Source organism: Phasianus colchicus, chromosome 1 (genome assembly GCF_987193195.1).
Source record: "Phasianus colchicus chromosome 1, bPhaCol1.hap1.1, whole genome shotgun sequence".
NCBI lineage: Eukaryota > Metazoa > Chordata > Aves > Galliformes > Phasianidae > Phasianus > Phasianus colchicus.
This window is the reverse complement of record NC_143436.1, coordinates 177,338,726-177,365,919: the sequence shown is the minus strand read 5'-3', so window position 1 is coordinate 177,365,919 and position 27,194 is coordinate 177,338,726. Positions and strand designations below refer to the sequence as shown.

General features: G+C 40.5%; 1 protein-coding gene across 5 annotated transcripts in view; it reads right to left on the bottom strand.

Annotated features, from left to right (window-relative positions):
- Positions 1-4,463: 4,463 nt before the first annotated feature.
- LNX2 (ligand of numb-protein X 2) overlaps positions 4,464-27,194 on the bottom strand; it is a 59,195-nt gene continuing 36,464 nt past the window's right edge. For all 5 annotated transcript variants that reach the window (XM_090133754.1, XM_031615639.2, XM_031615640.2 and 2 more), the window contains 8 exons: positions 21,095-21,321; positions 19,250-19,449; positions 15,567-15,947; positions 13,721-13,867; positions 11,948-12,125; positions 10,192-10,423; positions 8,361-8,519; positions 4,464-6,214 (listed from right to left, as the gene is read on the bottom strand). In XM_090133754.1, coding sequence (XP_089989880.1) covers positions 6,079-6,214; positions 8,361-8,519; positions 10,192-10,423; positions 11,948-12,125; positions 13,721-13,867; positions 15,567-15,947; positions 19,250-19,449; positions 21,095-21,321 — 1,660 coding nt within the window. In that variant the 3' untranslated portion in view covers positions 4,464-6,078. The remainder of the gene's footprint in view (positions 6,215-8,360; positions 8,520-10,191; positions 10,424-11,947; positions 12,126-13,720; positions 13,868-15,566; positions 15,948-19,249; positions 19,450-21,094; positions 21,322-27,194) is intronic.

The following is a 27,194-nucleotide window of genomic DNA, read 5'->3' as shown; positions in this document are numbered from 1 at the left end:
ATGAGCTGTATTATATATGAGGGTTACTCCAAAAGCAATGACTTCTGTTTCGTGACGTTGGCCCATGATGTCACGGTGGTGGTACAGCAAGAGAGGCTGAACCTTCCCACCATCCCCAATATTCCATTACATGTTGTTGTGGTGTGGCACAGGGGCAGTCTGGTAGAATGGTGTCTGACATGGAAGAGCAGATGAAGCAAAGGTGTGTCACTGAATTCTTCTATGTGGAAAAGATAGCATCCCCTGACATTCATCAGTGCTTGCTGAGTGTTGATGAACACCAAACAGTGGATGCGAGGACAGTGAGCAGTGTTGGTGCATTTCAGTAGCACAGCATGCAGGCTTTTGTTAAGCTCTGACAAAAATGCATAGCTAATGGTGGTGACTATGCTGAAAAACAGTGTTGTGTGGCTGAGAACTTGCCCTATCAGATTGTGTTGTTGTGCTCTTTGCATCTGTTGCAGTTTCCATGGAAATAAACAGGAGGCATTAGTTTTGGTTCAACCTACATATCTGCAGCCCAGGACAATTCCTCTTCCCTCAATATGGCTCAGGAAAGCCAAAGGGTTGCCCACCTTCTGTTGCTATAAGGAGAGAAGCACTTTGGGGCTGCTGCTTTGCACTGACGTTGCTAAGCAATGGAGTAACTGCCAGCAGCAAATGTCACTGCTGCATCTAAAACCCATCACAGCATTAAATTCATCATTGTAATTAAATTCTCTCTTTGCTTATGATACCATCTCCTGGACGTGAAGTACCTGTCCAGCCCAGTGGAACACTCGTTAATGCGGGAGCACACATCCAGCTCTAATTTCCATGGCCATTTAGTGCTCATGAGCCACAGTCTGTTATAAATGCAAAGGTACAGGACAGAAAATGGGCTGCAGAGAATGTGATTATTGCACGTAGAGGCAAAAGCATGAGGAGAGAGCTTGGTTTTACTGAACCCACCTCCTCTCTTCCTTCAAAGACCTCCAACACTCATATGACTGAAAGGCTCTGTTAGACCAAATTGTGCTCCGGGGCAAAGCAAAGCCTCCAGGCAAACCCTCACACAGCAAAACTGTCTCTGTGTGCTGCATGCTGCAGATCTGTAGCACCAGGCTCCTCTCAGGTTGGAGCTACGGAGTGTGAGCACACACTTGTGCTGCCCATCTGCTCGTGTGAAGCCCTGCAGCTGCAGCCCAGGGGGTGGTGGGTCTGTAGGCTGCCTCTCCGCGGGACACACAGTGCTCCATTACCAACCAGACCACGACTGCTGGCTGTCAGGAAGATGAAAGTTTCGAAGAAAAAAATATATATAAATACACACACACACACAATACACACACACACCCATATATATACGTGTGTGTAAATTCAGTGGAGCAGAAAGCCGCTGGCTGCCAGGGGACACAATGTGGCTAAGCTTCCAGCACCTCTGCTCCCAGCCCTTGTGGAGCCAAGGCAGCACGGTAGGCTCAGGAGCACAAGTGGAGAGCAGCAGCTCAGCACAGCCCAGGGATGCAATGTTTGTTCTTATTATTGATGATCCTATCCCATGTCCAATTCCTCCTCTCATATGCGGTTGCCTCTCATCCCTCCTTTGGCAAAACCAGTAGTGCTTTCCCTGCTGAGAAGTGTGCTGCTTCTGCTGGGCTGTGCTTGCAGCCCCCAGATTCTTACAGCCAGCCTTTACCTGCAGAGCTTAACAAGAAAAACAGCCTCCAAACCCAAACACATTCTTTCTCCTTCTACACATGCCCAGCAGATTAAAGGGTTGATGCTGAGCAGGCTGTGTGCCTTTGGCCAGGCTCTCAGACCTCTTCCATTTCTGGATGGCAGAATTTTCCAGTGTTGCTCTACCAAAGGGAGTTAATCACAGCTGTATCAATTGCCATGCCTCATTAAGATGGGTACTGTACCCATACTGCAGTGCTAATATTCAGGTAATCCATGTATGTGAACTGAGAACGAACAAGAGGAGGAAGACTTTTACTCAGAGGTCAGTGAGACATGGGCATAGGCTGTTCAGGGAGCTGTGGATGCCCCATCCAAGAAGGTGCTCAGGACCAGGCTGGATGGGGCCCTGTGCAGCCTCAGCTGATGGGTGGCGACCCTCCCCATAGCAGGGGCTTGGGGCTGAATGGGCTGTAAGGTCCCGTCCAATCCAAGCCGTATTGTGATTCTATGATTCTAAGGGCATCATCCTTTAGCATCTTATCCATACAAAAATTACTGGAATTGTTATAGAAGTGTGAAGTCTAAGGCTTTCACTATCCTCTGGGCAAAAACATGCTGATGTTATAGGTCACTGCAAATCATCTTCTGCCCCTCTCTCAGTCACGAGCTTTTTTTTTTTTTTTTATGTGTGACAGGAGGTCCACTTCCTAGGTGAAAGTTTGCCTGGAAGTTGTATGAGAACTGGGATGAGGATGCTTGCTGAGCTGCCGTTGTGCTGCAACACCTTGCTGGGCTGTGTGCTGTTGGACGGTGCCTTGTGGCCTTACCTCCACATTCACCATCACTGCTGACCTGCCCAGAATAGTCGTTATTCACCTCATCAGGATATTGTACTTTACATCCCTAACAAATTTCCACTATCTATTAAAATTGCCTCAGAAGTAAACGGTTAAGTCTCTTGACTGAATGGAACTTGCCTTGCTCCCACTATCACCTGGCACAACATACTAGAGAGACAGGCTTACATTTTCATTATACCCAGCCCAAATACACTAGAGAATCTGCAAATGAAAGGACTCTAAATTCTAATACTGAATTTTCCTCTCAAGTTGTTCCTGAGTCTAAAAAGAAAGCTTAGAGTAGCAAATAAACTACTGTGTTTTCATTGCTTCATTGGCATGCGGTGAAGTAGAATGAACTGCTCTGTATTCTGAAGATTCATATGGTTGTCTGGGGAAGGCGTTCCTCCCATGAAGATGTAGCACACAGATGCTTCAGTCCAGCTCCCCACAGAACAGCTCTGTGCACGTTCAGCTGCAACAACAAAACCATTAATCTGCCTGTAAACCAGAGCCCTCACACTGCGACCCTTCCACTACAGAAGCACAAGAGCCAGGAAGCCACTGGCAAACACTGCAGCATTGTGCACTTTTGCACATAAACATTTTTCTTGTTTTAAGGGGATTCATTTATTCTTAGCCCTAACTACTGCAGAAGACAGGAATCTAAGCTCTGGGCAATATGAGTAGTAAAAACTTTATGGCAAATCATCCAGAAATTGCTTTAAGACACATTCTGGCTTAGCAGACGTCTAAAGATAGAGCACAGTTCCCTGCAGGAGATGGAGATGGGAACTGATTACCAGGAGGCTCAAATTACAGCCCCGGGTTCCCAAAAATGTGACGTTTCCAGCAAGACTGTCTCCTTGCATCAAATCTGTGCAGTGGAACATCCTCGGGCTGATCAGTACCAGCTGGCAGGAGGGAGACCAAGAGAATGCTGCTTGTGGTCAAGGACCACAGGGCAGAAAGATTACCTTCCCTTCAGAACACTTGTCTGGATGAGGAGCTGCAGTCTGGACGAGGAGCTGCGAGATATGGTTTAGTAGCTTGTGGCAGCAGTGGTAGTGTGAAGATGGTTGGACTAGATGATTTTATAGCTTGTTTCCAACCTTGTGATTCTATGATTCTATGATACTTCTCCATGCTGCATTCACTACCTAAACAGCTGACAGGTAGCCCTTGCTGGCTGAATGTGTTGTTTGTGAAAAGTCACATCAAAACCAAAAATCCTTCAACTCAACCTGCATTTAGGCACCCGTTTCTTCTGCAAAGAGTGAGACAATACTTGGAGTTATTACAATAAGTAGAATGAACTTTATTTCCATTCATCCTTCATTAATACCATACAATTAGATAGCAATATCTGGAAAAAAAAACAGAAACAAAAAAACCTTGAAATAATTTAAAACAGAAGGCACGGAGAAACAAACCCAACTATGCAGCTATGAGAGAAAGGGGAAAAAAGATCCAGGAAAGGAATTGAGTTAGAGAAAAGTTTTTAATGCTAAACATTCTGATCAGAAGCTACGGCACACAAACAGAACTGCACTGCTTAAGCTAACCCATGCTTTTGGTACATATATATATGTATACAGAAAAGAAAAAAAATACTAAAAATCTGATTCTTGTAGGGCTTTGAATGAAAAGTGTTACTCTGAAAATAACAATAAAAAAGTTAGATCTAGTACATATGTCAAAGTCTTTCCTAAAGTCTACACTAAGACATACTTTACAAAAGAAAAAACTGCATTAGGAGCAAAGTATACAATTTAACACCATTTTGGAATGGGAAGAAACTCCTTCTCAAATCAGCCAGCGTATCAAAGAAGTTTGGTGTTTGCATCAGAAACAAAGTTCTCAATACAGTAATATACTGTACAGGACATTCTTTTGGTATTGTGAAATTAAGCCGTTATCATACATCATAGAGAGGAATAAAACCATTTCATTCATATGTGATTTTATTTTTTTTTCCTTTGCAAAAGAGGAACTTTTCTTTTCAAAACAAAGCTACTGGGATTAATGACATGCGATAATATGCCCCAATATTACAACGGCTAAGTGTGAAAGTAAAGTTCATGCTTCACAATTGATATATGCTGTGATTCCCCAATACATTCTCTGGTAATGAATAATACAATACAGAGGTCATTCAGAAAATCAGTTCAGGTGTGAACCTGGTTTATAAATGAAGCTGTTTTTAGCTATGCAGAACACTGACAACCCGTAGGTTTTGCTCCAAGTCAGCACATTGCTTTATGTGCCACACTCCTCTTTGTTTTAAATAAATGGGTGGTGCTTAGCCTGCAAGTATCATGGAAAGGCAAAGTCTAGAAGTTACAGGTTTGTTTTTAAAAATACTAAATACGATCCAAGATAAATAGCATTTATCTTACTGACATCTTAATAGCAGGTGCTCTCTAAAGGAAAGAAAAATCCTGCAATGCAAGACAAAATGTTTCAGCATTCATACCAAGGCATTGCACATTTGTCAGGACGTGACAGGAGAAGAGTGAACCTTGCAGCTTACTCTCCAGCTGGGAGTTGAGTGAAAAGAGGCGTCCTTCCTGCCTGCCCACCTGCACACCTCGTGTGTTTTCTTAACAGTGGGCTTTTCTCTGTAAGTGATTCTCTCATCTACAAGGTGCAAGACAATGCAGTGCTTCCACACGTGGAGCAAGAGAGCCGACAACTACAATATAAACGGTAAAAATGATCTTAGTAAAAATGTTCATCAAAATTCCCTGACATAGCAAAACATTCATTTGTAAAGGAAAGTCTAACACTGCGGGCCATTCACTCAAAGGTGACCCTGGGCACGTGTCTTCTTGCCAGCACTGCAACAGTAATTGCTTCCAGATTTCTGTTCGTTAGAGGATACAAACTCTGTAATATATTAAAGTTTCCTAACAAAGAGTCCAATTATTGCACTTTATAAAAATTCCAGTAATATCAGGCTTTCCTCCTACTTTCCTGTGAACACCGATGCCCTGAAAGGAAAAGTATGGGGACTTACTCAGGAGTAAGATGGATTCCTTGAGGGAGTCTGAAATACTGACTCAAACATGGAAAGGCTTACAAAGTGTAAGGGGTACCTTTGGAAACGGGTTCTGACTCACAGCAGAAGGTAGATGCATCACTGCATCACTGACACACATTCTCTTCTCAAAGAACGGGTACGTGGCTGTTACATTTTTACAGTACATAGCAATGTAGGGCTGTTCAGAGAAACCCAACCAACAGGTGGGTTCTTCTGCTGACTGTAAGACTATTGCTTGACTGGGAAGGCTCAGTGAGAGCTGTATCACGTAGGAGTTTCTGTGTGATCATGTGTGTATTTGCATTTGCGTCAGCAGTGGATGTAGCAAACAGAAATGGCTAGTTCAGGATGGAAAGATACGTACAGTGAGTCTGAAAAGCCCATGAAAAAAGAGCCAAGAAGAAAGCAAATACAGCAGTTTTGGCCCTGCTTATAACCAGCTGTATCAATAGGGGGGAAAAAAAGAGAGAAAGGAGATTTCTGTGCCAATTATCCAGAAAATGAAGCTGCTTGAACCAAAATGATTTCATAAATCTAGATGAGGCTTCCAGGCCAGCAAATCACAGTTAAAGTTACTTTGTTCCTCTGCTCCTTCAGCATGGGAACAAGTGCAGAATGGCTCATTCCAACCGTTGATAGTCCATTTACAGCAACAATCATATCACCACACCTAAAAAACACAAGAAGAAAACCCAGTGATGAGTGCTGCTCTGCTGTCACACACCAGCAAACAGCACTTTATCTTTGGAGAGGCATGCTTCCACTAGGTTTGAACTGTAGCTCAAAACAAACAAACACAAGGGTTCAATTTTCAGTCTGTTTTACTAATGACATTAATCTGGGAAATTCTCAGATCACTGGATTTCAACCCTAATGACAAAATAGTTCTGCATTAAGAGCTGACCCAGATGGAAATGTGAGAAGAGAGAGCTGGAAAGATCTACGTCATTCAAGACAAGATAACAAGATAGCATGTATATGTCACAGCATTTTTGTTTGTGTGAATTGGAACACATTCATACCAAACATGTCTTTAATGTAGAAGGTGTAAGTAAAGATTTGTACCATTACCAACCACATTCCAACCAAGAACCTTGTTTTCAATGGCTTACAATTTTGTCAAAGGTAACCATGTGACTTAAGACGTCCTGTAGCAGATGGTTCAACTGAGGAGCTCTAGCAGTTCTGTGCTTTGAAACAGGGAACAGAAATTTGGGAGGGTGCTGTTTGCTGGCCTTGAAAAAAAACGTTCTTGAAGGTTATGCTTCAGTTTTTACAAGTTCAAGTAAAATTTCAGAAAAGCACCTATGTTCTTCTTACATGGGCTACGTTCCGTCTTGCTGATATCTCCTCTGTACAACTTGAGACTATTTGGGATCCCTCGGAGCAGAGGAATGTGATGCTGGAGACTGAACAGGACTTTCCCTGTAACTAATCCCTCCAGTTATCGGGTGCACCACGGTGGATGGCAATAAGGTGCTCTCCTGGGCTTTCCCAGCACCCTCCACTAGGGCGGAACGAAGGAAGAGGAGGCAGTGTGGCCAGCGCTGGTCAAATGTGCATTCATACCTGCCTGAACCAGGTATTCCATCACCCAAGAAAGCATCCAAACCACAATGCTACAATTGACTGAGTTGGGTCTCACTGACCCAATTGCTGAAGCCATTTCAGCTATAAAGTCATACCAGACTGATTCTGTAGGCAGAAAACAGTCTTAACTACTGGACTGTGATTTTTTTTTCCAACTTTCCCTCTAGCCTAACAAAACATTCAGATAATTTAAACCAAATGGAACAGCTTGAAAAGAGTGGTCCCATGATAATACATTATGCAAGTTCTAAGGAGCTCTCACTTGTTGATGGGAGAGCCTATTTTTTTTAAGTCCACAGTCTCAGTAAGAGAACAGATGTGAGCATAGAGTACCTACTACATCGCAGTATCACAGAAGAGAATCTTTTCTATTCCTTACAAGGACTAAGCACGACCACAAGCACTCTTCCCTTTGTAAGAATGATGCTTAAATTTCCATCTGTGTTAAGACTTATAGTGATTAATTCCCCAATCTCAAATTATTTACTTTGGATTGAACTGAAATCTTTCATTTAATTCAAACTGTTTCAAAGTGGCCAAAAAAATGTAATTTTGTGTTCAGCCAAACTATTTTTTTCATTTATTTATTTAGTCATTGAGCCAAAAAATCAATTACTGGCAAGGCTCTAGGCATAAGCACATGTTTTTCTTAAGTTATCATGTAAGTAAATCTACACATAAAAATCATGCTGTAAAACTTCAAGCCACCTAATGTTTACAAATCCAGGGCATATTTTTCACCTCTACCTTTACAAAAACTAAATCAGTTTATGAACAAGAGAATCTTTAATAGGAATTGTAAGTCCTAATTCTGAAATAACCCTACATAAAGCAAATGCATCTATGAATAGTACACCTGGGAATTACATCCAAATGTAGACTGTAAGTAGAATCATTTAATCTTTAAAGCCAGAAGGGTCCATCACTTTAGAGGCCTTTGCTGAACTCATCCCATTTGTCCACATTTTTTCTGCCTGCCAAAAACTCAGGGCACTATTCCTTAATGATCTCCTCAGAGATCACCTACGTTCACACCTTTCTATTAAAGCAGCAGCATCCACCTTCAGTACCAGGGTTTTCAGCAGTGGTTTCAGTAAGCTTTATGAAAGGATAAAGCTAGTGGGCTGCACCAAGTGCTACCCCATCGTTCATTACGCTTTTAGTTGCATTATCATGTGCTTGTTTACAAGCATTGATGATTACTATTACTGCTTTTTTTAACTTACTTTAATCTTCCATCAAAGTACGCAGGAGTTCCAAGGACAATGGTCTTAATGAAGAAAGGCTGGTTTGTGTGGTTCTCCTCATAGCCGCCAACAATGCTGAAACCCCAGCTTCCTAAATTGCTCCGCCGCAGCACTACGTCATGGCAGCTATGCAGGCAGCTGTGGAATGGAAGCACAGGAAAGCAAGAGAAAAGCTGTGTATACCACACGTAGGTGTTTCCATACTAGGCACAACACCTGCTCTCTCACATCACCGCTGCAATAAGCGGGGAGAAGAAGGGGAAGGCTGGTGATTAGTATGCTGCCCACAGAGTAATTCTGCAGTATTCAGACCGGTTACAAAAAAAAAAAAATATCTCCACATTCTTCAGACATAAATGTTTAAAAGGAAATAATGCAAAGCTAGAATAATTACTTAACTCTGTAAACTGACAATACTAACATGGCATTATAGGGATTTCACAGGTGGCAAGAATGTGGGTGGAAAATGTATATCCAACCTATTCACTTTGCAAGTCAAAAATGCAGTGCATGTTTCTCCCACCTCTAGTCAATTTAGCCTTTTTCCACTTTAAGTACAGATCTAGAAGTTCATGTGTCACCTTCTCTACCCCTGAATCTGAACTGATTCACCATCAGCAATGAAAATATAAAGGATTAACCATTTTGATACACAGCAGGTAAACAATCCAGATCATGTTCCACTAACTGTACTGGTATATTTAATAACCTCCTTCATGAAAATTAATTCTTGCCAGTGAAATAGTGACTGTAACTGAAACAAGCAAAGAAACAAAAAGCCCTAGAAATTAACTTCCAGGCCATAATGATGCAAAGTTCTTTACTGATATACAATGCTCTTTAAAGAGCAGCAGCACAAGGAGTGACATAGGAGCAACACATCATCTTCCATAGCATATAAGGAATAAATCACTACTAAGGCATGGAGAGTAAGTACATTTACCAAAGCTGAAAGCAGTTTATTGACACTGGATAACTCATAGTTCTGTTATATTCAGACATATTTGTTATCTTCAGACATATTGTGCCAACAGTATGCTTGTATGTTTTTATTGTTTTATACTTTGGTTAAGTCCATCAGTGGGAAAAGAATTAGCCAACACACTGCCTGAAGTTACCAACACTATTCACTGTAGTGGGAGCTCTTCTTGATAGTGAGCAATGCCAGAATGAAGCCATAAGAGACTGAAAAACAGAACAGTAAAAATGAAGCATGATGATGTCAAGAGACTGCAGATCAGGAATGGGGAGGGAGGGAGCTGCAAACCTGGAAGAGCTTTTGCGTTTGGCAGAGATGGTGGTGGGTTCTTGAAAAGAAATAAATGAGGATTTGTAACTCCAGGCTTGTGTGGAAGAGACTTGTGTTAAAAGTATGAGAATGGAAAGTCTGATCCAATATTCCAAAGTTGTATGTTTGGCCTTGTAAATTTAAGTAGCAAACCAGCACAAAGACATATGGATAAATACTTTGTGTTATTATCGATTATCTCTCAGATTTTAGATACTCTGCTGGAAACTATGATACGGTTAAGCAATGGAAAAGATGAGTTTTATTAAATGAGAAGAATCCATGCGAGTAGTTACTATTGTTTTTGAACAGATAAACCAAGTCTTTTCACCTTCCAGTTTCCTAAGAGAATGTTGCTCCTGTTCATGATCCTCATCATGAGCACAACAGAGCACAGCTGAACTGGTTAGGCAGGCAGAAATAAGGACAGATGTGCTGCAGCTTGTAATGTCTTTGCTTTTGTATTTCTCCCTGACTTAGTTTAAAACAGATAACTAATTAGTGTATTAGTTAATTCAGTACCTTGGGAGTCCCAGCCACATGACCCATGATGGTGACCAACTGGCATCATATTCATTTTCACTGATGGTACTCAGTTGTTCTTCATTGGCCTGGGGTTGTTCTTCTACAATCTGAACTTCCAGCGCTTTCAGGGCGACTACCGAGGAGGCAGCGCTGGCTTTCAGCATGGCCACAGCCTCACTGTGACTGAGGTTAGTCAGATCGATGCCATTGATGTTCAGCAACACATCACCTGTTTAGAGGCACAAGTAAGAACACAGCAGCCTGTCATGATCTGTAGTACCTCTCTGACCAGGACTTCACCTAATATTTTAATTTTCTGGAGCCAAGACTGTCTGAACGAACAACTTGGGAATGTGAATAGCAACACTGGCTCAGTAAGCAACAATTCAGGCACCACAATTATATCTTATAGATAAGTGAGGCTCCACAGAGCATTTTAGGTTTTTGGCTTTTCTGAGTTTGCAATTTAGGAGAACAAAAATGAATACAAAAACAACTGGAAAGGCTGGTGCAAAATCCAATCCATCAGAAGAAAAAATGAGCATCTGTGCAAAGGTAATAATCTGGAAAGAGTCCAAGACAGTAAAAAAATTGCCACAATTTTTATTGTATTTCAGAGTAATATCAAAATGCCTCAGGGTGAAAACAAAAATGTAATTTACTGCTCAAGCAGTAAGAATCTCCTCCTTCACACAATGTCTCACTTTTTGATGAAAGCCAGGAAAACCAAAGCAAACATGTGAACACCTGAGCCACATTTGGAATGAGACGCATTTCTTAAAAGTTTTTGCCTCTCAAGGAAAGCTAAAGCTGAGGTGCAGCACAACTTAAAACCATTTTTGTGGCTGCTGTGGATCCTTTATTATTACATAATGAAACTATAATTGTGATTCTTACGTCAGTTGTATTTTTTACGAGTATACTGTGGTATGTGGGTGTAAATCTCCCCATCTCAGAAGCATAGAAGGAGGTTCCCATGCAGTTCTTTTTCAATTTTGATTTCTGAAGTTCCCCTCCCCCTCCTTCTAAATTTAGTTCCTAAAACAATCTGAGATTCCGTGAATTCCGAATTGCCAAGGTCCCATACATGGTCTTTGCTTCACATATGACAAAATATATTCTAATCACCAATGCTTAGCTGCTAATCAGCAAGGACTGTGCTCTCTATGCTGTGTCTCCAGGTTCCCTGTACCTTCTGCAAAGCTCAGGAACAGGAGTGGGTGCTGTAGCATACGTGAAAAACACCGAAACCAGGCTGTGCAACAAAGGACAAGATAACGTTTAGGTTCCACAGACACTGCAGATGAAGCTTTGAAGGTAATCTCCAGGTGGGTTACCTGTCATCAGGAACACGTGAGCTGTTCAGATATCACAGTGAGGATTCCTCAAGCAGAAATGGAGCCCATCCCACCAAATGAAACACAAAAACAGGATGCACTACAGTACACTACAGTACAAAGCATCACACGAGACACTCAGCTCAGGGAATTACAGTCAGCTGTAGAGAATGTAACCAGACATTTCCTGATCTCGTTCACTTCCCTGCAATCGTTCTCTAAACATCCCTTTCCTAGAAAAGGTGGAAGTGTGATACTAAATACTGTATTTCCATTATTGAAACACTAAGGCAAACATCCATCATTGCTTTGTTACATTTGTTAAAAGGCTTTATGACACCCCGTGATTTCAGTGAATGTACTCATCAAAAAAACAATTGGAGGTCATCCATGACACCAGGAAAGCCAAGCCCTACCTCGTTTAATCCTGCCATCTCTTGCCAAACACCCATGGGGCTGTACGCTTGTCACGAAAATGGGCAATTCGCCACTTTTGCTGCCTCTGCCTCCTGCCACTGTCATTCCAAGAGATTCATGTGGCTCTTTTTTCACAGTAATGTGTTTTTCTTGGCATGTAACGCACTGGGAGAGGTCCTGTTTGACAAGAATAAACAGTGTAGTTAAAGCTTTGAAAAAAAAAAAAAAAAAAACCAACACACACACAGAAAAAACAAACAGAAAGAATGCAACTAAGTTTACCTCAAAGCTATATTTTGGTGCTTTAACAGAATGGCTTAAAGGACTAAGCCTGTACTGCAAATTGGCTTTAGTTGGATTTCCTCCAGGTCAGAAAAAAAATAAAAAAGCTACTCATGGAGATGCTTAACTGTAGACAGAAAGTTGACAAAGGCCAACCTTGAAAATCTCACACAAGTTTCTTTTAGCTCTTAGACTGGAATAGGCTAAATTTTAAGACTGTGCCATGAAACCATATGGCCAAAAGTCGAGAAAACAAACAGAAGCAAATCTTTTGATGTCTTGGTGAACATCACATTACCTTACTCATAAGTAGAACATGGCCCACAACTACAAAGAAGCTCTATAAGAAACAAAAATGTGTGTTTTCACAATCACACAGAGAGGCCATTTAAAATCTCATTTGTCATGTTTGTTTTTACATCTGGTATGTGCTCTGAGCACAGAGCAACTAAAGTCAGTAAATGCTATATATAGGCTGTTAATAGATGCATTGAGCAGACTCCCTAATAACCATAATGATAACCCAAACCTGAAGCAAGAAGAAAATATTTCATTTTCTAACACGTGAATTCTAAAGTTTAGTGCATATTTAGTTTTCCTCTATCTAAGGATTTAGACATGAATCAGGTTATTTCACTTGCCCAAATCTTTCCTCTTCAGTTTATTTAGTGATACATTGAAATCACTGCACACACACCTGCAATGACATCTTAAATCAACAAAATGCTCGGAAAGAATCCAAAATAACAGAAGAAATGACCTGGAAGATTCTTCCAAATACTAAGACTTCTTTATTCCCCTGCTTTCTCTTAGAAATTGGAAGTTCTGCTTCCCTCTACTTTGAATGCCTCGTGCCTCTTTTGACTGAGTCTGCTCCTTGCACATTCATGATAATCACATAATATACAACTCATAGCTTCTAGAGACAGCTCCTCCTTAAGCCTTCAGGCTTTGGGACTAACTGACAGGTGCCATGCAGTTCTATAAACTTTGTATTAAGCCAAAGACATCTACACAAACTACAGATCAGTGAGAGAGAAGTAAAGATAGTACCTAAACATCTAAAAGAAAATATTACCAACTTAAAAATGTAAATCCTCCCAGTAGAAGGGTGACATTAGACAGTGATGCTCAAAGACTGGATAGGAGGAAAGGTGGCTTGATTGCCACAGTCAATGGGACAATTATTTCACAAAATCTGAACAGTAAGAAGTCACATTGTTTTAACAAGAAGAAGTAATTAGAACTCAAGCACAGGCTTTATTTCTACAGTCCTACAGATAATCTGATACTAACTTAATGAAAATCTCCACATTCTGCCTTTCTCTCCCATTCTGTAGTCTTGCAGTCAGCATTGCTGGCTCACAGAGGAGAGGACACATCCTCCAACAAGCTCTTTATATGCTGGATAGTAAACACTGCATGTCCTGTTGTTGCTGGTTGCAGCCAGCACAGTGGCAGAAACAAGAACACTCGTGAATGACACCAACCTTATGTGAGTTGGGTCTGCTGTGAAACAGCTGCTGGGACTGGTGTTGGTGTGGGTTGCTGTTGTGAGTCCCTGTGTCTCGGATAATACTGACCGTTTGTGACTTCATGGGTCTAGAGATGATCAAATTCACTCTCTCCCCGCTGGCCTGTCAAATATATGAAACAAAATAAAGAAGTCTGTAGGATTTACATGATGAAATATGAAGTCAGCAGAACTTGGTTTTCAGCTCTTGGAGGCACCGTGAAGTTGTCAGTCCCTTACTTGATTCTTGCTGCAATTCCCCTTAGAACAAACAGAATACTAGCACTCCTTTACTCCTGATGTTACATCTGCTTCACTTGGAAATCCTTTGCAAAAAGGACTGATTCAGTGTTATAAAGCTTCAAACAAACAAATTCCATTTGCAGCCTCTATGAATTTCTGCAACCTCTATCAATACAAGAAATATGCAGGTGATGGATCCAGGATCTGCAGCGTTTTGTCAAAAGTTCTGAACATTGTGTTTCTCAAAGACTTCAGAGAAAGATGTTATGTATGAGCAGACCATTAAATCCTAGAGATCTGGGAATATCAGGAGACTCAGATACGAGTTATTAAATGAAATATCAACTCTTTCCATTACTGCAAAAACACACCTCAAGAGATAAAAGTTACCCATTGTAAAATTCTGACTATTTCACCGTATCCAGAAACTTACAAACTAGTGTTAAACCCCCAAATCACTGTTATTTTCCTTTAGCTACAATGGAAGCTCTTAAAATGATACCTGAAGTATATATTTTCTATTCATTTAAACTTGTTTCTCATTTGGTGTTGGAACTTGAGTTTAAGCAAAGGGAATTAACTGCACTAGACTGCAAGAACCTGCTACTGGTCTATCCCAACTTTACCAAAACAGGAACGTTTTTGCCAACATCCCATCAGAAGAAATGCAGCTGTTTCCTTACAGATTAGGAGGAAGATGTGCAGTAGAGTTTCTCTTGCAGGAATAGGTAGGGATCATGTGTCTGACTGCATCATGCTTTGGGTAATATCTGTGTCCAGAGCAGAGCCACTCATTTGGAACAGCTCTTCCTTAATGCTCAGGAAATGAGTTTTACTGCACTAGGTTCATGAAAGATTGACTTTTTGTTTCTAGCTGCTGTCTGTTGCTTCTATGAAGTCTGGCAATTTGCTGTCCCATTCTGGCCCACCAATGCCATGTATAGGTAAATCAATGCAAATCAATGCCCACTTTTATAGAGCTCACTCAGACAAGAAATTAAACCTACAGTACACACAGAAATATAATAACAATCTTTTTTTTTTTTTTTTTTTTTTCCTGTTAAGCAATAGGCTAAATAAGCAGCCATCTAACACTCAGGCTGCATGCTAGGGAAGACTAACTCACTTTTCACTTCTACCAAGATAAACTTCACCTGCAAGATGCCAAAGCAGACCCTGATTTGCTGTATTATTTCCAGAACACGAATCACAGTCAATTGCACAGCCACAGGCTTTTAGAATCATGGAATTGCTCAGGTTGGAAAAGACCTTAAAGATCATCAAGTCCAACCACAACCCAATCATACTACCCTAACTCTAACAACCCTCTGCTAAATCATGTCCCTGAGCACCACATCCAAACGGTTTTTAAACACAGCCAGGGATGGTGACTCAACCACTTCCCTGGGGAGCCTATTCCACTGATTACAACTCTTGCTGTAAAGAAGTTTTTCCTGATATCCAACCTCTCCTGGTGCAACTTGAGGCATACTTCAGGTATTACTCACAAGCTGGATAGACTCCACCCATTCTTCTCCTAAGACACAGAGCCAAGCTAAGACTTTGGGAATGGAAATTACCTGTATAACCTGAGCAGCAAGCTCAGGTGTCCCATGCTTCAAGTCATGCCCATTGATGGCAAGCACTCGGTCATTGCTGCACAGCCGGCCATCTTGGGCAGCCAACCCTCCTTCTAAGAGGTCGAGAATGAAGACTCCCGGCTCATCTGTCCTGCGGACCAGCTTGATGCCAAGCTGCTCACTGGAGTCACGTTTGTGCAGTGTGACTTGGAAGCTGTCATCCCGTGAGGAGGAGGAGGAGGTGGTGGTGTCAGTGTGGCCATGGGTACGGCTCCCAAACCGCCGCTCCCGCAGCACGGTGAGGTGCAGCACCGTGCAGGGCTGTGACAGCACTGCTCGCGCGTGGTTATGAGACACGTTGCTGATGTCAAAGCTATTCACCTGCCAAAAAATAAATCACAGTGATCAGAATAGCGGTCTCATGGCTTTAATTACTACTCGTTATGAACATAATGAAATTACGAACATGAAGTCCATTCCAAGCTACATTTGCTGCAAAGCTCAAGAAAACCCACCTGGAGAACCTACTTATCTGCCTGTACTGGGCTTTCTTTCTCTTCCTTCCATCCTTTCCTGCATCCTGCCCAGTCTACAAAGCTACTTCCCACAAAGCTGACATTTCTCTAAAGGTGAACACCCTCCATCCTCATTCTACACGATTTTTAACCCCCTGGTCTCCTGTACTTCTCAGATCTTTTCCTGTTTTGTTCTCCAGAATAAGAACTTCATGAATGCTTTCACCAGCAAGCCCAGTATTACTTAAATCTATGAAACGACAGCTCTAAAAACAATTCATTAAAGTCTCTGAGGAAGGCTAACATCTAACAATACGCAGCACTTCCACAACGCGAAAAATTAACGAAAGAACTGAAATTCAGAAAACTTAAATTTGTTCACTAAGGCAAAAGAAAGGGCGGCCTTAGGGAAGTCGCAGCACGAACCTAGGAGTTCTTCCACTGACTTCAGTGAAGTTTCAGATTTGCAGCCTATGTTGTTTAAAGTCAGTTGTAAATGAAAAACAGACTAAGCCCTCCCTCCCTGTACACAAGAATCGTTTGTTATGTGGCCCACTTATACAAAGATCAGTTATATGCAGTCGTTTCTTCTACTACAGCCAAGACAAAAACATATAGTACAATAAGATTTAACTGAAAATAGGTCCACCACAAAAATGAGCACAAAAGCAGTATGTGTATCATATAGGGGTTGAAAGTTAACACTGAAATGTCATCCTTGGCTCATACTTCTGTGCCCTGATGGAAGAGCCCTTGTCCTCATGATCTTAGTAGAAATAAATACTTTTTTTTTTAGGAAAAAAAAAGCATGCCGAATTTTAAAGTTAATGCCAAGTATTTATCAAAATACAAAAAAATATACTGAACTACAAAAAATAAATACCCACATACTGACCTGCCCCCAACCCCTGCCCAAAATCCAACCCGAACAACAACAAACAAAAAAACAGCCACCAACCAAAAGCTAGGCAGAGAAAGGACTCAGACATTTCTGTACAACAACCATGACATTTCCACCATGGTGGTGGTGGGTGTCAAGAGGCCAATCTCAGACAATTTGGACATATCCTGTCCAGTGCTGCCCTAGACAGGTTGTCACCTTGAGCAGAGGGAGAGGAGGCACAGCTTGAAGAAAGAACAGTTAAAGCTGCTACCAGCAAAATCCACCAGGGCTCATCTGTCAGAGCCCTCAAATTAAATTTAGTTTTATTTTTAGCTGTCGCTTGCTAAAGTAGATGTATAAAATATGGAATCACGCAAAGGGCATAGAAGAATGTATGCAACAAAATTTAATTCTTCTTTCTACAAAGCAGTCCACAATTTCAGAATAAAACAGACTTCGTTTTCCTTGTAAAAACAGATTCTCATTAGAACATATTTTAGGTGAATTACTGTCACAGTCCTGCACAAAAAGGTCCATTTGTAGAGCACTTTTAGGCACCTACCTGTATGTTGTACACGACATGCACTTTTATGTACGTACCAGTTACTAAATGCTGCTCTCTTACATCTTAAAAGGGTAATACTTCTAGTTTGACCAGACAAGTAAAATGCTAAGCTTCACTTTGCAGTCTGTTCTGGCATTATTTCAGCACTTTGCCTCTCATGAAAGTCTTTGAAGACACTTTCAGAAATGACTGGCTGAAGCATGTACTGAACTGCATCTAACTCTGTACGTAATTACAGTCTGTACAGACCAAGCCTGGTAATTTTAATACAACTCAGCACCAGCCGAGGCAACTGTGAAACTATAAAGACACTGTATCTTCCAAAAAACTTTGGCTTCTACCTCCCACACTTCATCCTCATCGTGACAAAAGGACTCTGACGAACGCCTTCCTAGCATCTGACAGCTTCAGTGTCAGCATGCTGATAGGGAGAACACACTGCTGCTTATAAATCCTATTTATAGTCAACTTATTGCCACTTAGGCTTTGGAAACTATAATTGACACCTGCCCAAATGGCAAGAATTTCCAAAGCTTTGGCGGTAAGGTCCCTATTCTGCAACCAATGAGAGCCCTTGAGTATGGGAATAAATTGGGGAGTGTTTAATCAGTGCCTGCAACTGCTTGCTAAGAAGGTAACATTTTGGAAGACCCTCGCATTACTCTTGGCCAGCTACTCCACTAACAACCAACAAGAGGAAAAAGATATGTTTTTCAAAAGGGACTTCTATTTTCTGAAGTGAAAACTAATTTTATTCCAAGTATAATTGCGCTGCTTAAGCTACTTTTCTCTCCCAGATTTAAAAAAAAAATGGGAATGAAAAGGGCTGATGCTATTTTTGGACTGATCTCAGGCTATCACATCAAAAGCAAGCATTTTTAGTGAAGTCAGTTTTAAATGATGGAAATATATTTGTTTCAGGTGGAATGATTCCAAAATAGAAAAAAGGCGGAGGACTGCGTTGTTTATGTAGAATCCAATTACTGTCATTCTTCTAAAGATTACTCCGTCTACAGATTACTGCATTTAGCTCCTTCCTCTATGATAAAATCAACAGAATTAGATCCTTTTACACCATCTTTGGCTAGTTACTTAAAACTGTAAAAAAAATACACATTATATCATAAGCAGCCTAAATTTTAACCACTTGTAAAAATGTTAGAAAAAAAAATACTCAGAGCACTTTGCTTCAAATAATGTCAGTGAAGGATACTATTGATTTTATCTTTTTACAAATACTGAAAGATGCAGATCAGCTGCTGGGGCTGTTCAAAAATAGCACTGAAATGAGACTAAAATAACAACTTCGGCAAAGTCCGTCTAAGAAAATATAAATTGCTTTTTACACGGAACAAACATTGCTAGCTTGTTAGCCAGAAGCATCTTTTAGTTTTTCTGGAAAGCATGCATAAAGTAGAGATAAAGAACAAGCCCCACAACAATTAAATTCAGAAAACTAAGCTCATGTTTTAAAAATTGATAAGAGGAGAAAAACGAATTCTATGGGGCTGATCCTGTGAACCACACAAAACATCATAGCCAAAAGTGCTAAAACAACGAGCTCTGCTCTGAATATTAATTGGCTTTCTAACTGATAATTGCAAAGCTAACATTTACACAACACAGTCAGACAAGGAAAATCTCCCATCTCATTTAGCAGGCAGTTCTGCAATGACTGAATGGTAAGTAAGCAAACAGAATATGTAATTAGATTCCATACTTGAAGTATTTGGTCTCCAGCAAGAAGTCTTCCATCTCTGGCAATGATCCCATCTCGATAAACCTCCTGAATAACAATGTTGATCAAAGGCGTTTCATTGCCACCCACTATGCTAATTCCTAATTCAATATAAGGATTGGACCGATGAATTTCAATAGTAGTTATCTCTCCCTCAGGCAAGGTAGGTGGCTGTTGATTTGCTGCCAATTATTTAAAAAAAGAAAGAAAGAAAAATGATTAATATCCTTTATAGCTCATCCACTTTCAATAAAGCAAATTGCCAGAGGACTGTATAGAGCATGGCACACAATGGTTTCACAATCTAAACATCTGTGATAGTATTAGTTTTGCTATTCATTGGTTCACCAAGATCATTAGAAATAATCAATAGTAAATTAGCAGCATCTATGCTTCGTGAAATTGAGGTTAACTGTTTTTTTTTGAAAATGATATTCTGAACCTTTTGGCTCCTGGCCTTTATTATAATAAACATTTCCAATTTGATCAAGTGCATTCACATTTGATGATGACAACAGCAAAAATTCATTTGGGTTTGCAGCCCACAGCACATCTTCACTATGTTTCTTCATTAGCTGCTATTATATAAATCATGTGCTTCCACTGAGCTAACAGGCACCAAGAAAGAGCCCGTTTCTGAAGCAAGCATGGAGACAACAAAGGAGGATGCTAAGGGATGGTAGATATACAGAAGAAGGAAGGAGAAATGACCACCTTCCCCTGTGGTAAGGCTGAGTGCTTCCTCTCTAAAATCCCAGACACTAGAGGTGTTACTGCTAACTCAGAGTGAGTGGATGCAGGACTTACTCAGCTACTTTCTGGGCCGAGCAGGGCAGCATTTGGTATGCAGGAAGCCTGCAGATCCAGTGGGGACCCAAAGGAGAAGGGAGAAGAAATCTCGTCTTAGATAACAACTGCTGCAATTTTACAGAAAACACATGGCTTCAGCCTCACTGCCACTAGATTGACATGAACTATCTTAGTGAGAGAGTTTCATTATGACCAGATTTCTACTCTGTCTGCTCACAGGACATAACAAACCTCCAGTAGTGGCTGACCACGCAGCAAAGCTGCCGCATCTCTATAGACTGTGATAAGTGTTGCTCCTGGATTGGAATAGACTTGTTTCTTACATGTTATTCCTGTTTTCAGCAGAACAGGGAGAATTCCTCAGAGCACTGGAATGAAGATTCGTTTGCCAGTTTGCATATTATAAAAAATTTCTTGTCTGAAAGAGTGGTCAAGCATTGGAACACACTGCCCAGGAAGTGGTTGGAAGTGTTCAAGAACTGTGTAGATGTGGTACTTAGGGACCACAGAATCATAGAGTGACCTGGGTTGAAAAGGACCACAATGATCATCTAGTTCCAACCCCCCTGCTATGTGCAGGGTTGCCAACCACCAGACCAGGCTGCCCACAGCCACATCCAGTCTGGTCTTGAATGCCTCCAGGGATGGGGCATCCACAACCTCCTTGATGTAGTTAATGGGCATGGTGGGGATGGGCTGATGATTGGACTCGATGATCTGAGAGGTCTTTTCCACCCTTAAAGATTCTGTGATTCTAATGTATGGGTGTCAGTGTAGCATACAGCACTGTGATATCCAGCACACACACACACGTACATCTTTCTTTCCTTCTGAACTGCTATTCTAGCTCAGCTGCACACTTGCCCATAACCGAAACCTACCAGCATTCAATTGCAAAAGAGCAAAGAAAAAGAAAAAGCCAACAAACATGCATTCAGTCTTCCAAAGAGACAAGCTCTGACACCATAACCGTTCCTACACTTGATAAGCAATCTGAAAAGATAACTGAGGACATACTGTCTGCTCCTGTGTTCTCTTCAAAAGGAGGATTGTCGATGCCAGGCTCATCTGCCCAAGCAGGCAGTGCAGGAGTAAAGCTCTGCTCAGCAGGCACGATGCTCTGCTCTGCATCTGGGGACACGCTGTTGGGCTGCTCCGGCCCAGCCTCACCCTCAGCCTCAGCCTGCAGCTTGCTCGCTTTCCGCCTCTCCAGGGCAACCCTTCGGTGAGAGGCCCCAGGGCACCTGCAAAGAAAACATGGACATCAAATCTGCAGCAAGAACCACAGTGCCAGTTCTCCATCAAGCAACGTCAGTCTTCCTCAAAGCCACGGCTTTAAACGAGTCATGAATGTTAACCTGGATTGATCTAGTGTCAAGCAACCCTGCTCATGGCAGGGAGTTGGAGCTTGATGATCTTTAAGGTCCCTTTTGACCTATGATTTTAATGCCAAAATACATGTCAGTGGACAGAGACCAAGATGATACTGCTTACTTCACAGAACCTCCCTTATGTAGCTTCCTGGCCTGGAACTAAATGTGCTGTGATTCGCTCTGAATGAGGACTTTTTTTGCTATATATATTTCAGCTTCTGGAAGATAAACCTTTCTGAAAAGATTGAACAGGCTCAGCCCAAAACCCCAGAGAGTAGGAGCCCTGTTTCAGGGCATATCTGGACACCCACTGGAGCTATGACTCTTGGCCCCACTAAGCCAAGAAAGAAGCATTACATTTTCTTGTGGCCACCTTAGGAAGGAAAGAGAGAAACAAAATTTACCTAAACTGTCATCTAAGTATTAAAATACTAAAAAACATTACACCTGTCCATGAGTTTCCGTGAAAAGTTTGACATAAGTAACAGTTCTCTGTTCATGACCTCTTGAGGTCTCCTCCTCACCTTTTTTGTCTTCCTGACTTCACAAAGGAGGTCCAATTTTTGCTTTCTCCCAAGCAGCAATGTCCCATCAACATTCTGTTCTTTCCATGATAACCTAATTTTCATGAGCTCCCATTATTTTAAGGCAATGATTCTTCACTTATGCTTAAAACCCTACAATAGTTTTTCTGTAAAGAAGGGCTGCAACGTTGCAAATTGATAGAAAGCCTTCATTTACTGAACAGTCTTACATCTATTTGCAATGACTAATGTAGACATCAAACTTCCTTTTGCTGTGTCACACAATTTTGTCAGCTTCTGATATTTCATGTCTTATAGTATTTGATGTCCTTCCTAAAGCATCTGCTTTGGAAGCTGCTGGCCACATAAAGATGTTCATACCATAGCACTGTCAGAAAAAAATGGAACTTAAAAGAACTCCTTGTTTGGGAATTTGACTGATTGTTATAACAAAAGGAGAAATTATTCATGTCTGCAAAAGGATAAGGAATGTGTTTACAAGATTGAAGACATCAGAAGTCTAGATGTTCTAACCTGTTAAACTGGGGTGGTCTGAGAATCAAAATGTACTGATATTCTGCGAAAAGGATGTAATAATTGTAATCAGGGTTAGACTGTTTTGACATGAGGGATTTTGAAGAAATGCTAACAAAGCTACTCAGATCTGAGGAATTTTGAAAAACACTCATGCAGATTTTGTGACATCCCACTCCAGCAGTTACACATACATAAACTGACACTGATATTTACAGGTGAATATATGAGTGTGTATACATATAGATATACTGATGTATGTTCAGGAGAATGAAATAACCAAAATGTGAAATATGCATAAACAGAGAGCCTAAAAGGTAACATCATGAAATTATGCTTTTAAGAAATCATTTCTTGGGGTTTTCCTCAAGACAGTGCTGAGTTTCACACCTGCTGGACATCTTGCTCTTTAAACTTCAGAAAGTTCAAGCATGAAAGATGAAAATTACTTGAATGAAGCACAAACTCCAACATCATTCACCTCTTGAGCAATGTGTGAAGGCTCCTGCAGAAACATCTTGTTCACTGCAAGCTCTGACAAGTTCAGGACAAAGCCATCCTATGCTGCATGTCTGTACTGTCCCTCAACAGCTCTGCTACAAGAGTGCTAATTTTAGGCAAAGAGGTGAATTGCTCAAAATTGACACTGTCACACTACGATGCTTCGGTCCCACAGAAGATCAGAGCCACTTCTGTGAACATGATACTTCCTTCTACCACATCTTCTACCAAAATAGTAGCGTGCTGCCAGCCCTAATGCAGCCTGTTCACAAGGCCTGTGGATCATGGAGGAGTTGGTGTAGGTAGCAAAACTCACCTTGGAAACTTATGAGTTTTGTGGGGGTTGTTCAAAAATAAATATAAATAAATGAGACAGGACAGAACAAACCCATCCTTGGAAGTGTCCTGTTTCTGTCAAAGCTTTCCAAATCATAGACAGGTTCTCCCCACCCTTGTTCACATAGCACATTCCCCCATCATTGTCTGGCAGCTGATTAAAGCTGTCATATGAAATATAAATAGATTTGAGGTTTATTTTTGCTGATGATATTTCATTATCATTTCAAAGGCTAACAGCAAGAAATGTAAAGAACATCCTGAGCACACCTACTTAGCTCAACAGAATAGCTTTTACGCAACCGATAAAAAAAGAAAACAATACAGAATTAACTCTGTTAGATTCCTTCCCTTCTTCCCCAAATGAATTGGTGATTTATAGGACTAAGACTTTCAGTTTGGTACTGTGGAACTGCACGGCCTTGAAAGTAGCTGTCTAGCAGACACATCAAGTCACACCATGCCAATTGCTAGGTCTTTAAACATGACATGCCATCTACACCAAGCAACAAAAACAAGTGTTGGTATTCAAGCACATAAGTTGATGCTTTTTCATTTCCACTTGCAACACAAAAATATATTTATTAGCAGTAGGAATGCATTATTCACAAACAGTGAGACCATAAAGCAGCTGTAACAGTTAACAAGCGCCAATAAATCTCTAAAGGTGCAATCCCTTACTAACACTATTTTTGCCAAATGTTTGAGATAAAGAGCAGTTAGGACAAAGTCCTGTAGCAACTTCGTGAACACAGATGGATGCCTCAGGTTCAAAGCTAGCATCAAAGATTCTTTTTATGGATACAGGAACTCATTCTCCTACAACAAATTGCATAAATAAGAGCTTGAAACTGAAATATCTTTTCCAGGAATGGCATTTCATATCTACCTACAAAGTCAGAACAATTTGAATAAGAGTGAAAAGACAGCAATGCTTGTTTTTTTTTAGAACTTGTGAGTGATTAATTTATGACTTTAGATACCTAAGAGTAGAAAGCTGAAGCAACCAGCTAGAGCACATCAGTGATGCTATTTATCGGGAAACTTGAAGGGCAGTTGTTCTTGGGATGTAAAACGAGCTTCTTGTTGACTCCCTCCTCTCCTCCACTCAGCAGCAGGAATGGCTTTAGCTCAGTTCTGGATGTTGACAGAGTGTAAATTTTACCTTGAACCTCTTTTAATCAATATCAGACAGAGAAAAAAAAAGATTATTTTCTTAAACAGCCAAGTCTGCTTGTGTCTTATTTAAAAGCTGAATTCTTGGAACGCTAGCAGCAATCTCCCTCTGCAAAGAAAAGAGCTTTCACACAAAATTAAGATGTAGTTTACAATGTATTCCATGGAATAACAGTAGGGGCTTGAAAAACACATTTGCTCAGTGACTACTGAAAAGAAAGATTTCGTTGTAACTCGGGCCATCAGTTTCTGCCCAGTATAGAGGTTCCATAAAAGCAAATACACCAAATGTCCTCAAAACAGTTGCACTAAATCGCTCTCCAAAGACTGCAAAGAAGCAGCTGAAATGCCTGTGGTATTGCTCATAAAACTTTGCCAACAAAATGACCTTAAACAGTGATTTTGGCAGGATTTACAGCTGCAATTCAGAGTAAAACACGTTGCCTCTTTGGAAAGCTAAGTGTTTGGGTTTTGTTTTTCTTTTGCCAGGGGAGAAAAAGAGAAAAAAAAAAAAAGAAAAAAAAAAAAGAAAAGAAGGCACTATACTTGTGAACCAAAAAAGACTAAGACCTAGGGAAACACACAGAGAAGAGGGCTTTTGTTGTGTATTTGTCTCTCCCATCTAATGATTTGAGGAGCCTATAGGAAACCAGGTAGCTTCAGAGCAGAAACCAACCACAGACAGATCCTCCTCTTTTCCAGCAAAGGAGAGAATCCATGGGGTACATATGGAGAAGCTCTGAATACATCGCTTATCTACTACTTAGGTGTAAGGAAAGACAGCCCAGAAGAAGGCTAAATGTTACATATGCTCTTCAATCTGCTTGGTGTTAAAAACAGAAATGTAGGGACAGCTAGCATGAGAAAAAATAGCTCAGAAGCACTATAATGAACACTAAAATAACTGATATTTCGAAACTTTTGAATGATAAGGTTTTCTACTTATACAAATGATTTTCATATCATCTTCTTACTCTAAATTTGTATACTAAGCATGCTGATCAAGACACGGTGAATAATTCAAACATTTCATCATTTTCAAAAAACATAATCCCTTTTAAAGTTCAAATGAAGCCTTCCACAAAACTGGCCTGGACGTTGGCCTCAACATGAAAACATTTGGTAAAATGCCTCCATCCAAAATGATAACTTAAACCACTACAGCAGAACACAAGAGAAGAAAATTGAAGCCTGTCTCAAAACGAACGCATAAATGGATACTTAACCCTCCTATTAAAAAGTTGTACAAATTTAGGAATACTGTTTGGTATGATGAAATGGATTTTGTTCAGGACTGATTTATCTGTAAGAATTAATTGAATCAAAACCACAAATAGAAAAAGCTCTATGAATTTCCTTGAATTTTGTTCTGATAAACTGCCTGTGATATTTAGAAGTGGAATTGGCACCTACTTTGCTAAACATTACCTATTTTTCTTACCTGTCACTTATCGATCGAGTGACAAAAGGGCAAAACAGTACAGCCTGACATTATTTGTGCACTGTTTCCTTTAAGGCAAATTACACCGTGTTCAACTTCAAAAAAAGTCACATTTCCCAAATGAAGCTGACAAAACTGAAAGATTAATAAATCAAGAATATTTTTTTTAAGCATTGAGGTACCATGAGGGCAATTAGTGATTATGAAGCAATTGAATTATTGTCTCATGCCTCTTATTTCCAGAGCAACTTGCAGTAACCTTGCACTCCAAGTTGCCTGGTGGATATTATGACACGTCCTCAAGCTTTTATGCTCAAAGAGAGCAGACCGCAGTAACCCTGGACAACTGGGATGAGAATGTTTTTTAACCTCCAAAACTAACCAATCATATTTCATTTCTTGAAAATACAAGCTAGTTATTTCAGTGCTTACTAAGACTCATTTATATTAATCTATACTGAAAATTGTAATAATACTGAATTATATATTTCTTTCCTCCATTTAATAATCAGTAATAACATTTTACTGGATTCACTAATCCATACAAAATCAAATTCTAATGACACACCTTATGTCAGCAATGATAATTTACAGGTGTTCAGATGTTTGCAAATACACTTAATTGAAAACCAAAAATCACCATGTACTCAAAATGCACATCAGCATCCTGAGACAACAGAAGGAATTCAAGATGAGCAGCTTTCTGAACTGAAAGCTTTTTTTCATCTGACAAACAGGAAAAGCCAGTGACTCAGCTCATGCAGATTTCATAATAATCTTATGCATCAGGAAAATGAGCATTTAATATATATCTGAAGGGAGCATACGCAGTGTTCCAAATACAAGTAAACTGACCTAATGTCACTCAAAAAGATAGCAGACAAGGAAAATGGACTGAAAAGCTGAGGGAAATGTCAGTGAGAAACCAGAAGATAAATCAAATATCGCAGCAAGAGTCTTACTAGCACTCTGGCTCTTATCAAAATCAAAGCAGTTTAATATTAGGATTATAAACCTAACAGGTTGTCTCTCCAGCTCCCTCTAAGTCATCATATAGATCAGAAGTCATCTGCCTGGAAGAAATGAACATGCCTAAAATAACATGGAAACATGGAAATTTAGAGAAGGAAAAAAAAAACCCACAAAGAACAAGAAACGGTACTCATTATTACCTGTACTTCTCTGAAAAGGATGCTGCATGTGTGCATGTCCCTGCAGTGGGTACAAACACC